The sequence below is a fragment of the Phycodurus eques genome, chromosome 1 (genome assembly GCF_024500275.1).
Source record: "Phycodurus eques isolate BA_2022a chromosome 1, UOR_Pequ_1.1, whole genome shotgun sequence".
Taxonomy (NCBI): domain Eukaryota; kingdom Metazoa; phylum Chordata; class Actinopteri; order Syngnathiformes; family Syngnathidae; genus Phycodurus; species Phycodurus eques.
This window is the reverse complement of record NC_084525.1, coordinates 19,019,195-19,031,564: the sequence shown is the minus strand read 5'-3', so window position 1 is coordinate 19,031,564 and position 12,370 is coordinate 19,019,195. Positions and strand designations below refer to the sequence as shown.

Below are 12,370 nucleotides of genomic sequence, written 5' to 3'. Positions count from 1 at the left end.
CAGTCGTCGAAAGGGTTCATGTTTAAAACACGTAAAATAACCTTACGATAGAATTCACTTCACAAGGAGGTGAGCAACAACTAAAACGGTGACAGTGCGCTATCAGGTAATACGTTATTTATAAAGCAAGTTTACTTACTCCTCTAGTCCACTGATGTGGTTGGTGTACGACCGCCAAATCCTGTTGTCCAATTAGCTGGTTTTCCACAAGTGCCGCTACGGTGACAAAAAACGAATCAAGTCCAACAGCCGGGTACTTGTCCGACGGAAACGAGAATCCGGTTTACTGTAAAACCGTAGAAAATAAACACTTTGAACTCAGTGTATTGACACATAATCTGGAATAATGGTAACATTCTATTTTAAAACAAATTTACATACTTTGATAATTGGGTGGAGAAAGACATCTTGGTCTTTCAGCCTTTTAACAGCAATGGGCATGTTATGTTTTACCCAGAATTTTTAAACAACAAACAATTTTTATCAATTCCCAATTACACCCAATCACTATGCTATACTTTTTGATATCAGATATCAGTTCAGGTATCATTATGCTGTTGATAAATGCAAGTTTGCCCTCCTCCCAATGCTTTCAATTCAGGAACAGGGATAAATCTGTCTTTTACATGACAAAAAATGGAATAAAAATATTCGAGTTTTATTTCAGAATGAATTCATTCTGAAATAATATTAATATGTATCTATTCCTCATGTTGTATTGTATTAGAACCAATTTGTAGATGATATTCTATTGAAAAAGGTAAAATTCCTAACAGCTTTGTGAAAACAAACAAGGTGAAAAATATATATATATATATATATATATATCCATCCATTTTCTTTACCGCTTATCGTCACAAGGGTCGCTGGCATGCTTGAGCCTATCCCAGCCATCTTCAGGCAAGAGGTCCACCCTGAACTGGTTTCCAGCCAATCGCAGGGCACATATAAACAAACAACCATCCGCAATGACATTCACGACTACGGGCAATTTAGAGTCTTCAATCAACCTATCAAGCATGTTTTCTGGGATGTCGGAGGAAGCCGGAGTGCCGGGAGAAAACCCACACAGGCACGGGGAGAACATGCAAACTCCACACAGGCGAGGCCGGGATTTGAACCCCAGTCCTCACAACTTTGAGACAGATGTGCTAACCAGTTGTCCACCATTCCATTAAAGTTTACCACTTTATGAAAAAATCTAAAGGGGACATTGATACCAACTGTTCATTTTTTGGAACTCATCCACAGACAATTCAACACTTCTTTTGGACATGGTATTACTCCAGGATCTGGAAGACCTTCTGCAACTTCGTCATCAGAAATCTACACAAGAACTTCAATCTAAAATGGGATATTGTTTTTTGAGAAAACAAGAAAATGAAGATGCATTTATACATCTTCATCCTGTTAATCTGGTCAAAATTGTATCTTTACAAATGTAAATATACAAACCAATTACCTTCCTTTACCCATTTTTCTCTTACATGAAACTCCTGAAGGACTCAAGTAACAAAAAGGCTTTGAAAACGCTCAAGTTTGTGAAAAATTAAATTTATTTGGAACTACTGTACCATACCCAGTGGTATAAAATTTTCTTTAAGCACTTTGTATACTTGATCTAATAATAATAATAGTAATAATAAACTTGGCACACTGCTTCGCACTGGTTGAATCCACATCACATGGTTTATGGACGTCATGTTGTCTCTAATACGGGCATTAGCAACAACAGGCTTTTTTTAATTTATTTTTGTTGTCTTGCAGCACAAGTTTTATTCGTGTGTGTGTGGTGGACCAGGGACATCCCTGCTCTCTCTGGTGCTAAAAAACACAGAAAAAAAGAAAAAAAAAATGCAAAAGAGTAACTTAAACTATCCATCCATCCACTTTCAACACATCTTATCCTGGATAGGGTCACTCAGCGCTGGAGCCTATCCCAGCTGACTTCAGGCGAAAGGCAGACTACACCCTGAACTGGTCGCCAGTCAGTCGCAGGGCACATGTAGACACAGACAACCATTCGCACTCACATTCACACCGTCACTGAGTGGAACTGAACCCACGCTGCCTGCACCAAAGTCAGGCGAGTGTACCAATACATCAGTGACCTAACTATCCATCCATCTTCCCATTTTCTTTCGGTTATCCGAGGTCGGGTCGCGGGGGTAGTAGCTTTAGCAGGGAAGCCCAGACTTCCCTCTCTGCAGCCACTTCCTCTAGCTCTTCCGAGGGGATACCGAGGCGTTCCTAGGCAAGCAGAGAGACGTAGTCTCTCCAGCGTGTCCTGGGGCGTCCCCGGGGTCTCCTCCCGGTGGGACATGCCCTGGAACACCTCACCAGGGAGGCGACCTGGAGGCATCCTAAACAGATGCCCGAGCCACTTCATCTGACTCCTCTCAATGCGGAGGACCAGCAGCTCTACTCTGAGCTCCTCCCGGATGAACGAGGTTCTCACCCTATCTCTCAGGGAGAACCCGGGCACCCTACGAAGGAAACTCTTTTCGGCCGCTTGTATCCGGGATCTGGTTCTTTCGGTCACGACCCACACTCGTGACCATAGGTGAGGGTAGGAACGTAGATCGACTGGTAAATAGAGAGATTCGCCTTTCAGCTTAGCTCCTTCTTTACCACAACAAACCAATACAAAGTCTGCATTACTGCAGACGCTGCACCGATCCGCCTGTCAATCTCCCGTTCCATTCTTCCCTCACTCATGAACAAGACCCCAAGATAGTTGAACTCCTCCACTTGGGGAAGGATCTCATCCCAGAACTGGAGAGGGCACTCCACCCTTTTCCGACTGAGCACCATGGTCTCAGATTTGGAGGTGCTGATTCTCATCCCAGCCTCTTCGCACTCGAAGTGACACAGAGGATGAAGATCTCATTGGATGTAGTGATTTGCAGTGACACTGATGGTTTGGTGAACTGGTTAGCATGTTCTTTATGCTATAGTTATCTGAATAACTGTTAAGATGTTACGTTAACATACCAGGCACGTTCTCAGTTACTTGTTTATGCGTCATGTAACGTTAGCGGAATGTGTTATGTTAGCATACCGTAAAACCTATTCAGCCTGTTGTTCTCTGTTCCATTTTATTTTAAATTGCCTTTCAAGAATAAATGTCTCTTCTTGGTGTTGGATTTTATCAAATAAATTTCCCCCAAAAATGCGACTTATACTCCAATGCAACTTATATATGTTTTTTCCTTCTTTATTATGCATTTTTTGGCTGGTGCGATTTTTACTCCGGAGCGATTTATAGTCCGGTATTGTTATCAGTTTTTGCACATTTTCAGCACTTATCTTCAGCCATATTGAATGCATTATATTTAGAAACAAAACAAGGATATACATTTTGGGGGAACTTTCAAAAATTGATGGCATATAGTCTGGAATGCGGACAAATGCTCTCCACTTCCTATCGTCTCATTTGTTCTGACATCCTGGCACACAACAGCTGTCTACCATAGTTGGACTGACTAAATAAGAAAGTCAGTCCAACTATGGTAGACAGTTTTTTTACTGCATGCTTGCAGTTGTCCTCAAGCTTTTTCCTGCTCATATTGCATTAGTTTGATTTCACGTGCTGAATGCTAGGATGTGCATCGTCATCTTCCGAAGCTGTATACCATAATATACCGAATAATAATTCACTCATTTCTGAAATGGGACCAGACAGGTATTCTGTCTTACTTTTCTCTTAACATGAACATTTTCTGCTGCGTTGATGATTAAAGCACAACATATCATCGCCAATCGCCATAACGTTTCACTGAGATTAAACCACATTTGAGAATCCTTATGGTTATTATAGTACTTCCTTGTATGACGGCAATCAGTACAGTAAGTATCGGTATTACAACGTGTACTACTTCTTTTACTGAAAAATAAATTAGATTTGATCACATATTTTTTACACAAATAATAATACAGAAATAATTCGTTTTACATTAACACATGACAAAAGATATCCCAGAGGCCCCCCCCCCCCCAACACACACACACACACATTGGGTTTCACAAAGATTTGTGGCTCATACGCTATTCTATGGAGACTGTTTTTTTTTTTTATTGAAATACATGGCTGGGAAGAAAAGTGTGTCAGTAAATACTGTATATACAGTAAATTACAGGACATTTTGTGAGCCTTGTTTCAAATGCAAGTCGAAACATAGAAGTGCTTTCTTGTGCAAATCAAATGTGGAAATATGAAAAGACACAAAAGTTAAACTCGACGCTGCAGACAGATATAAATGCATTTACATCAGCGTTAATTTCTCCTGTGTCCATTTTCCCATTTGTGCCATTTTCAAGAAGTGTGCTTTTAAGTTTTTTTAATGTCTTCAGGCAGCATCCTAAAAAAAGTGAACCATGCTATCCTCACATTCTTTGGGCACACTGTGCTTGTAGTTATGGCAAACTAACTTGTAATTTTCACCTTCATTATTGTCCCAGTATTCAGCTCCACAAACTTTGTACTTGATGGCAAATTCTAACACTGCCCCAGGCTGCAGGAATGGAGGAACAGGCAGATGGAAACGGAACATATCACAAGTGAGTTGACCTCCTCCTTCACAGATCTTGGAGCTGGTAGAGACCCATGAGGCCTTGGTTTCTGTGCAGGTCTTCCACTCTGTAAATGAATAGCGAGCTGCTACATCTTTCTCAAAATCTAGATTGAGCACCTGAGCGATTCCGATTACACCAAATTCAAAACACAGAACTCTCTCAAGACACACTTTGTGCTTGAAGAGCCGATGCAAAAATCCTGGATGATTGCCAGTTTCTTGGTCGAAAAGTGGTTTTAAGTAGGGCAAGGATATCTCCAAATGGTTTCCATCTGCCAACTCTGCAGCCATCAGCAATCTAAAGCTGACATGATGTGGTATGGATGGTTCATCTCCAGATTTAAAAAGTTTGATATCTTCCAGGTCAAGGACCCAGGGAATCAATAAATCGTACACCAACATGTCTGCATTTCCTCCTCTTTTCTGTGGTAGGGGGTAGAGACTGTGAGCGTTGTCGGATGATGGATTTTGGTATGGGTTCACATGAGGGATTGTGGAGGTTACGACCGCTTGTCGTTGACACTTTGGATCCTGGTGGGCGGATGGGAATAGGCCTCTTCTCCACATCACTTTTCACTTGCCGTAGCATGTCGTTCAGTTTGATGGTCACACAGGGCTTTGAAAATAATCTACAGGAGCTAGAAAAATGTGTCTCCTGTTCAGATGTTGTGGGCAAAATCTTCTCTTGTCCAATAAACCATCCTCCGTCCATGCTGTCAGAAAACTGGTGCCCTGTTCACCTGCAAAGAATGTTGGGAATCAATCAATTCTTGTTTTTATAAGTGATGCACTGAAATTCCGGTGGCCGAAATGTTTTCGGCCGAAAATAGCCCAAAAGTGCATTTTCGGTTTCAGAACAAAATATTTTTGGCACCGGAATAAAACGAGCAAAATAACATAACAATTTACTGCTGCTAACTGATAGCTGTTCCACAGCCAACGTGCGAGCTTGTACACATAGTTAAGAAATGTTGCTATTAACGAGCAATGCCCACTGGGCTTTGCTGCCCAAGTTGTTGAACTGACTGGGATGTCACTATTTTAAGACACAGCCTAGAGCAGGGGTGGGCAAACATTTTGGCTCAGGGGCCACATTGCCTTTTAAAATTTGACAGGTAGGCCAAGCCAGGACCAGATGCTTACATAAAAAAAAATAAAAAAAGCCATTGTAGTGTTAATACTTAGATTTACTTTTAATGGGAACAGTGTTATTTTGTTGATCACCTATTTTTGCCAGTGCATCAAAGTCTGGTATTAGTTTTGTTGTGGCAATTCTCAGAACACATCTGAGGTGTTCATCACTCAGCTGGGATTTGTAGGATGTTTTGTTGGTGTTCATCACACTAAAACTCTGTTTACACACATGTAGAGCCAAACACCACCAGCATCCTCTATGCCATCGTCTGGATTTTTGGAAATCTGTCTGCGCATAATGAAGCATAAATCTCATCCAGTGTAAGAGAGTTAAATTTTTCTTTTAAGACAGTATCACATTGGAGACCAATCAGTTCCATCAGCAGCTCCCATGGCGCTGTTTCAGGGTCTTGTGTGACTGAATCTTGGATGGCAGTTAGTCAGAAAAAGGTGTTTTGGTGAGCCTGCAAGCTTGATTTTAACCGCTGAGCCGTAACCATCAGTTCCTGCGTTGATTGGCTGTTAGCATAATCAGCTTGCTTGGTAGAAAAGTGACGGCTGATGTTATATTCCTCTAAAACCGCAATGGTTTCTTATCAAATTTGACATACAGCCTTTGACCGGACTTCAGTGAAAAATTATTTAGTAGTCCATTCTATATTAAACACTCGGCACTCACTGTCGACCTTTCTTTTATTTGGCCCACTCATGGTTGAAGAAGCGTTCAGAGCAGTAGCAGAGTAAAAACAGAACAGCTGAAGTCAAGTCAATATATCACTGTACCTACTGCGCTACCTGGTGGAACCACTGGGCATTACAGGAAAACCTGGTGCAAACACTGGGCATTACAGCACAACCAAATTAATACGTCGATAGAGGTAAATACTGAAATACATAATAACCCTAAACAGCTACATAACACTGGGACTGGAAACCAGAAATGAATTGATACGTCACTGCTGCTACATCACTTGAGAAAAAGGGCCTATAAATTTAAAAGTACATTAATATAATAAAGGTTCAGATTAGTCCTACAATCTGCGATTGGCTGGCGACCAGTTCAGGCTGTACCCCGCTTCTCGCCCGAATATTGCTGGGATAGGCTCCAGCACGCCTGCGATCCTAGTGAGGAAAAGCGGTACAGAAAATGGATGGATGGATAGTCCTACAATGGGGAATGTGCACCATTTCAGCAACAATTGTGGATAGAGGAAATACAAAAAGAGTAGGCAAGAGAAGACATTTGGCTGCAAATGCGCGCACCATTACGTGGTTGATGTAATAAATACAGTAAAATAACAAATATTGAAGCCATAATTTATTATTATTTATTATGTTGTGGTACTGAACAGTATGCAGAATTATGTTTCCTACTACATAACATACTGCAATAACTGTGCCACGGTAATCTTCAGACCAATTGTTCTGGAAGTGAATTTCTATAGGTTGGCAGCTCTGCAGGCAAAGCCATTAATTGATTTTTACTAATGATAGGCATAGCTTTACAATTAAGTCATTTAGTGCCAAAGACATGTTAATACGTTTTCATAAACCCATCCATTTAGTGCCAAAGACGTATTAATACGTTTGTGTTTTTTAAAATAAAATTGTAATAGAGGGTTTGGCGCACCAGTGGGGAGTGGACACCATGATGGCGGGAGATGACGGGTGTGGGAACCATGATGCCGGGAGGCGGAAGAGGAAACCATGATGGGAGTGAAACCATGATGCAGTTATATTTAATTTTATTTTTAATCAAATCGATATTGACTGTTCCCCTCAGCATTGCGCTAAACATTGCTAAACTAAGGGACTAATAAGGCTTTTGTTAGTAAACTTATGTTTTCTTTGTTCATCGTGACGGTAATTCAATGTATTTGCTACGGTGACTAAGGTAGACGTTGTACTGCAAATTTTATACCGAGGGGGAAAAAATGGAGCAGGACTGACTGGGAGTAAAAGGGGTGGAGGTCGGGGAGATGGGAGTGGGATTCTGAAAAATCTTTGCTTGTGATTGGGATCAATCACTGTGGGAGTGGGGTCCCCCCCTCAAAAAAAAACTAGGCATTGGGTGAGATTTTCTTTCTAAACTTGTTTTAAAAAAAAAAAAAAAACTGTCAGGATTGGGAACGATCTCTGTGGGAGTGGGATGTTTTTTATTTATTTATTATTATTCTCACTTGGCAATGGGAGGGAGGGGGAGTCAACATCTACTGCACCCCGCCTCTCGCCCAAAGTAAGATAGGCTCCAAGCTCACCCGTGACTATGAGGATGGATGTGCGCAATAGAAAATGGATGGACGGACTTCGCACACTATGTTTTACATTACACAAGGGACTCCAGAGCGTCATTCAGGTTCTACAAAGTATCTATCGAACTTCCCTGCAAAATTCATTGTGATGGTTCAAAGTTGAAGGCAATAGGACACGGTGGACTATCTGTACACGTGAAAACATTAACAGTAAAAGCAGGAACTAACCAGCGGGCGTGTACTCATGCGAGTACGTTTAAGGCTGCGTGTAATGCATGTTGAAGTTGAACCTCATCAATAAAGAGAGGATATTAAGTTTATCTCACCATGTAAAAGCCGTGGATCTATGTTTCATGCTGCAACCTCGACTTGATCCTCCATTTACGTGTGTTAGTCTTGGCGATAATAACACGACTTGATCTACAACTGGAAATCAGTCCCAAAAACCTCAAACAAAACAAAAGGCACCACTGAATATCTTTCCATAACGATCAGTTGTCACACTCGCAGCATTTTATGAAGCTGCACTTGAACTGGTGTTTCATGGGAGATGGAGTGATTTGAAATTAAGTGGGCTGTGTTTAAACCAAGTAGAGTATGTTTTCCTCGTACCTGTCTTCTTCCCCTCCAGAGATAGACTCTGTCGTCGTTCATAAACCGTGAATCCCACTTCCTAACATGGTTGTATTGTTTTATTTAAAAAGATAAGATTGAACGCTTAAACTACAAGTCCCGCAATGCACCTGCACAGTGTACGTCAGGACAAGCGGCGAGCCAGTCACTGGTAGCTAAACAAACCTGTCACTGACTGGGGAAGGCGAGCCAAACAAAGCGAATTACCCGTATGGCCGTGTTATCTATTTCATAATGGCGATAGTGAAGACGTGCAAAAGACATGTACGTCTGCTGTGCCACCGCTTCAATGGCGTCGAAGCTGATGTGTTGCCGCAGAGAAGAGACAACATGGGAAAACTGTAGCAACGCGCTCGGCAGAGGTCCACACTGACGCATGATGCACTGCAGTACTTTTTCAGAAATGGGTGTTAGCCTCCTTATTTCTAAAGCCGAACATCTGATTCGAGATCGATTTTGTTTTCTTTCGCTGGAGTGTTAATTGAATTAACAGACTCAAATGACCATCGCCGCTGACAAACTCCAACATGGGGCCCATCATACAGGAGCGCGCAGCATCCACGACACTGAAGCGCGTCGTTTCCAACGAGAAGATCCGCGTAAAAAACACTGAAAGTAGCGGACCAAACACCAGGTAAGGCATGTATTCCACCATGCAAAACTTGACTTGCATCGAGCCCAGGTTGAGGTGACCGGGACCTATCTCATTTGCGCAGTTTAAAGAAAGGTAAGCAGATGAAGAAAGCTGTGGGCCAAGTGAAAGGTGGCCTGCCAGGACCAGGGCAGGACCAGAACATCGTCGGAACAGTGCAGCGGGTGAATGGATGTCTTATATGTAACTTAGACAGCATTGAAATTGTGTTTTTCATATAATAGATGGGATCTAAGTGTTTAAAAAAATGGCTGTAGTGTACAGTAGTGCAAATTGTTTGTACTATGTAAAGAGGTTTGTTTTATAGGGTTCACAGCCGAGGAGTTTCAAGTTTAAAACTGGCACCTCTCGAAATACATGCAAACTCCCAAGGTATGTTTTGAGATAATTTTGTATTCTTAGCAAAAGCTCTGTTTTGGGTACAGTCAGTCACTGATTCCTTACAAGCTTTTCAATGTTTGTGTATGTTTCCCACAGCCCGGCAGAAGAGCGAGAAGCGAGATCTCAACTTGGACAACATTCGAGTGAGCAAAGAAGTGAGGAAAGGCGAAACCATCAGCGGATGTCACAATGCAGCACCGAGCTCCAGCAGAATCAGGGCGCGATGGGCAAGAATCGACGAGCGCTCTCTCTCCCCCTCTCCCCAATATCAGGGCTACGACACATGCCGGGGCACCTGCTAACACATTCCCCAGCCCCCATACCAGAGGCCCTTCAGGAGCCCTACAAGCTCGACGACAGTGACAGTGCTAGTGACCTGTCTGACTCTGAGAGACTGCCTGTGCTGCCATCGCCTTGTACTCCCCCTCATCTCAATCTCCGAGCTGAGGTTATTAACTCGAACGACTTCCCACTGGACATCCCGGGACATCATGGAAATGTAGCTGATGATGACGAGAGTGAGACACCTATCCACTGTTACCCAGACTTTCTTCCTCCACCTTTCAACACCTGGAGCCTTAGACAGCTCACACTGTTTCTTTATACAGAGAGTCGTGGTGCTCCCAGGCCTAAACCGGTGGGGCCTTTGGAGAGATTCCTGGAGAGATTACTGCAGTTAGAGTGGCTCCAAATTCAAACAGTTCAAGCTGAGAGCAACCACCCACCTGGGAGACACACAAGGCCTCAGGCAACATCTGGTCACTCACCCAGACCACACACAGCTCCATCATCTCGACTGAACTCCCCAAAAGGGCCACGGCACAGCCAGCGAGCCTTCCCATGTGTCATCAATCCCCTGTCACCATCCTCTGCTGCTGCCCAGTCCCGCCTGCCAGTTTGCCCACATTGTCACATTCGCTACCCCTTGTGCAATGGGAGTTGCTCCGCCTACGCCTATCAGCGCCACTCACGTCTAAGCCCACTGCTAGAGCGTAGAACCCGACCAGGGGCGCCCGTGAAGAGGAGTTGCAGCGAGACGCAAGAAGCCACCAAAGAATCAAGGAGCCAAGGAGCACAAGGTGGAGATGGAGCCCAGATCCCAGTGAGCCCCTCAGCATGCAGGAGCCATCTCAGGCACATGCATGCAGCAGGAAACGCTCGAAAACAACCCCAGGAATTGGGAACAAACGCAAACGGTAGAGGTCAGGTGAGGAAAAGTCGAATCAGAACCACCTCTGAGACCGATGTTAAGAAGGAACCCGGTGTGGTTAAAGCAGCTGGTTCTGAGAAACATACCTTAGGGGCAAGTAAGAAAGGGGCCATCGCCTCGAAGAAATTAGAAAACTGGCAGAGGACAGCTGCAGGAGGTCAGGCAACTAAGACCGCCATGAAAAGTGCTGCTAAAGAGCCGCAGTCTCTTTCTAAAGCGCCATCTAGTGGTGGAAAAACACAAAACGTCCAATGTGCTGCAAAGTAACACATTGGCCTATAAGTGCTTTACTGTGGTCACTTGGCACTGGAGCTTGAACCTATGCTTGCCCTCTGTGTAATACATGCGTGTTATAATGTTACACCTCTGTCAAAATAACTTTCACGAAGTACCATATAATAATAAGAATATACGAATTTCAAAGCACAACATCATATGGAACAGTAAATAAAGATTATATATAATGTTGCCCTCTGTGCAGGGGGAGTTATTATTCTGTCTCTTCCTCAGAAAACGCAGCTTCATGCAAATTGAAACAGACTACACTGCATAGTTATTTGTTATGCTACTAATATTTACAAAAGGCATGAAAATGGCAACTCGTTGCCAGCTTTCAATTTAAGTAATCCAGGTTACCAGCTATTGATACATATACATAAATATATACATATTTTTTGTCACTGGATAATGATCATCAATAATCATTACTGATACCAATTTGAATGTAGGAATGTTTTAGTTTAGTTGGTTTGCTTTTATTCATTTATTTATTGCTTGACCTTACTCTTTGGTGTGCCTCATTTTAAGACTTGTTCTGTGTGTTCATTGCATCCTTGTCCGAGACGGCTTGCTAATAAATAGCAGCATGCTGAAGGAAAGTGTGCTAGTTTCTCATGTGCAAGTAGTTTTTGTTCAAAAGGGCTTGTGTATTAAAGTGCAAATGTCTTTGAAAATGAGCTGTATTTTGCATAGAGCTGAGCTCTGATGAAATTAATGACAGTAATATTTGCTGTGAATGTAAATGCATATTTTTCCAAATTTTATACACCATATTTATGAAATGTATTGTGTTGGAATTGTATTTATCATTGTCATTCTTATGTTTACACATCATACACCATGAAAAATATTTAAGTAAAAACAATATCAATAACGATATGTCTACTGTGCTGTCACTCTTAAATTATGTGATCAAATAGAATTTTAACACTGCACTGATGCTAAACTGAATGAAACATGAGTAACAGCATGCACCAGACTTTAGAACTTCTTTAGAACACGTTTTGTAATTGCATCTTAAGTCATGCGTTTGGAGTTCACTAAAGTCAAGTTACACAAATGTAAATATATTAGTAATAAGGACCTTGGTACTAAAACTATGTGAAATATAGCCAAATAAAAGGGCGTGCAGGATTAGTGATGCAGGCGGGTTTCTTTAATGCTGAATGTGAAATTTTGTTCGGCCTAGAAATACATATTTTGCACATATGGAGCAGACTGATTGAAGTGCTCATAATGGTTTTTATGGCAAAAT

The 12,370-nt window shown here is 42.2% G+C and overlaps 3 protein-coding genes across 4 annotated transcripts in view; 1 reads left to right on the top strand and 2 right to left on the bottom strand.

Moving 5' to 3' along the window:
• The window catches only part of LOC133413903 (synaptonemal complex protein 2), a 62,572-nt gene extending 62,374 nt beyond the window's left edge, over positions 1 to 198 (bottom strand). Inside the window, exon 1 of the mRNA XM_061698824.1 lies at positions 140 to 198. The gene's annotated coding sequence lies outside the window, so the exon portion shown is untranslated. The remainder of the gene's footprint in view (positions 1 to 139) is intronic.
• Positions 199 to 4,031: 3,833 nt separating this feature from the next.
• ppp1r3da (protein phosphatase 1, regulatory subunit 3Da) lies at positions 4,032 to 8,470 on the bottom strand. The gene is given in 3 exon segments (XM_061685645.1): positions 4,032 to 4,943; positions 4,945 to 5,314; positions 8,287 to 8,470. Coding segments are annotated over 2 exon segments (924 nt in total). The 5' UTR covers positions 5,287 to 5,314; positions 8,287 to 8,470; the 3' UTR covers positions 4,032 to 4,361.
• Positions 8,471 to 8,722: 252 nt separating this feature from the next.
• Positions 8,723 to 11,953, top strand: fam217ba (family with sequence similarity 217 member Ba). Of its 2 annotated transcripts, XM_061685446.1 has the most exons (4): positions 8,723 to 9,227; positions 9,310 to 9,409; positions 9,553 to 9,617; positions 9,723 to 11,953. In XM_061685446.1, exons 1-4 carry the CDS (start codon positions 9,121 to 9,123, stop codon positions 11,101 to 11,103), a joined length of 1,653 nt encoding a protein of 550 aa, XP_061541430.1. In that variant the 5' UTR covers positions 8,723 to 9,120; the 3' UTR covers positions 11,104 to 11,953. The 2 variants fall into 2 exon arrangements, with proteins under 2 accessions (XP_061541430.1, XP_061541508.1); XM_061685524.1 differs by lacking the exons at positions 9,310 to 9,409; positions 9,553 to 9,617.
• The last annotated feature ends 417 nt before the right edge of the window (positions 11,954 to 12,370 follow it).

Bases quoted from the DNA above. Each gene is read 5' to 3' on its own strand.
- fam217ba (XM_061685446.1), top strand. From the start codon at position 9,121: ATGGGGCCCATCATACAGGAGCGCGCAGCATCCACGACACTGAAGCGC. The intron at 9,228-9,309 runs GTAAGGCATGTA...TCATTTGCGCAG, and splicing joins AGTAGCGGACCAAACACCAG to TTTAAAGAAAGGTAAGCAGA. The intron at 9,410-9,552 runs GTGAATGGATGT...TTTGTTTTATAG, and splicing joins TCGTCGGAACAGTGCAGCGG to GGTTCACAGCCGAGGAGTTT.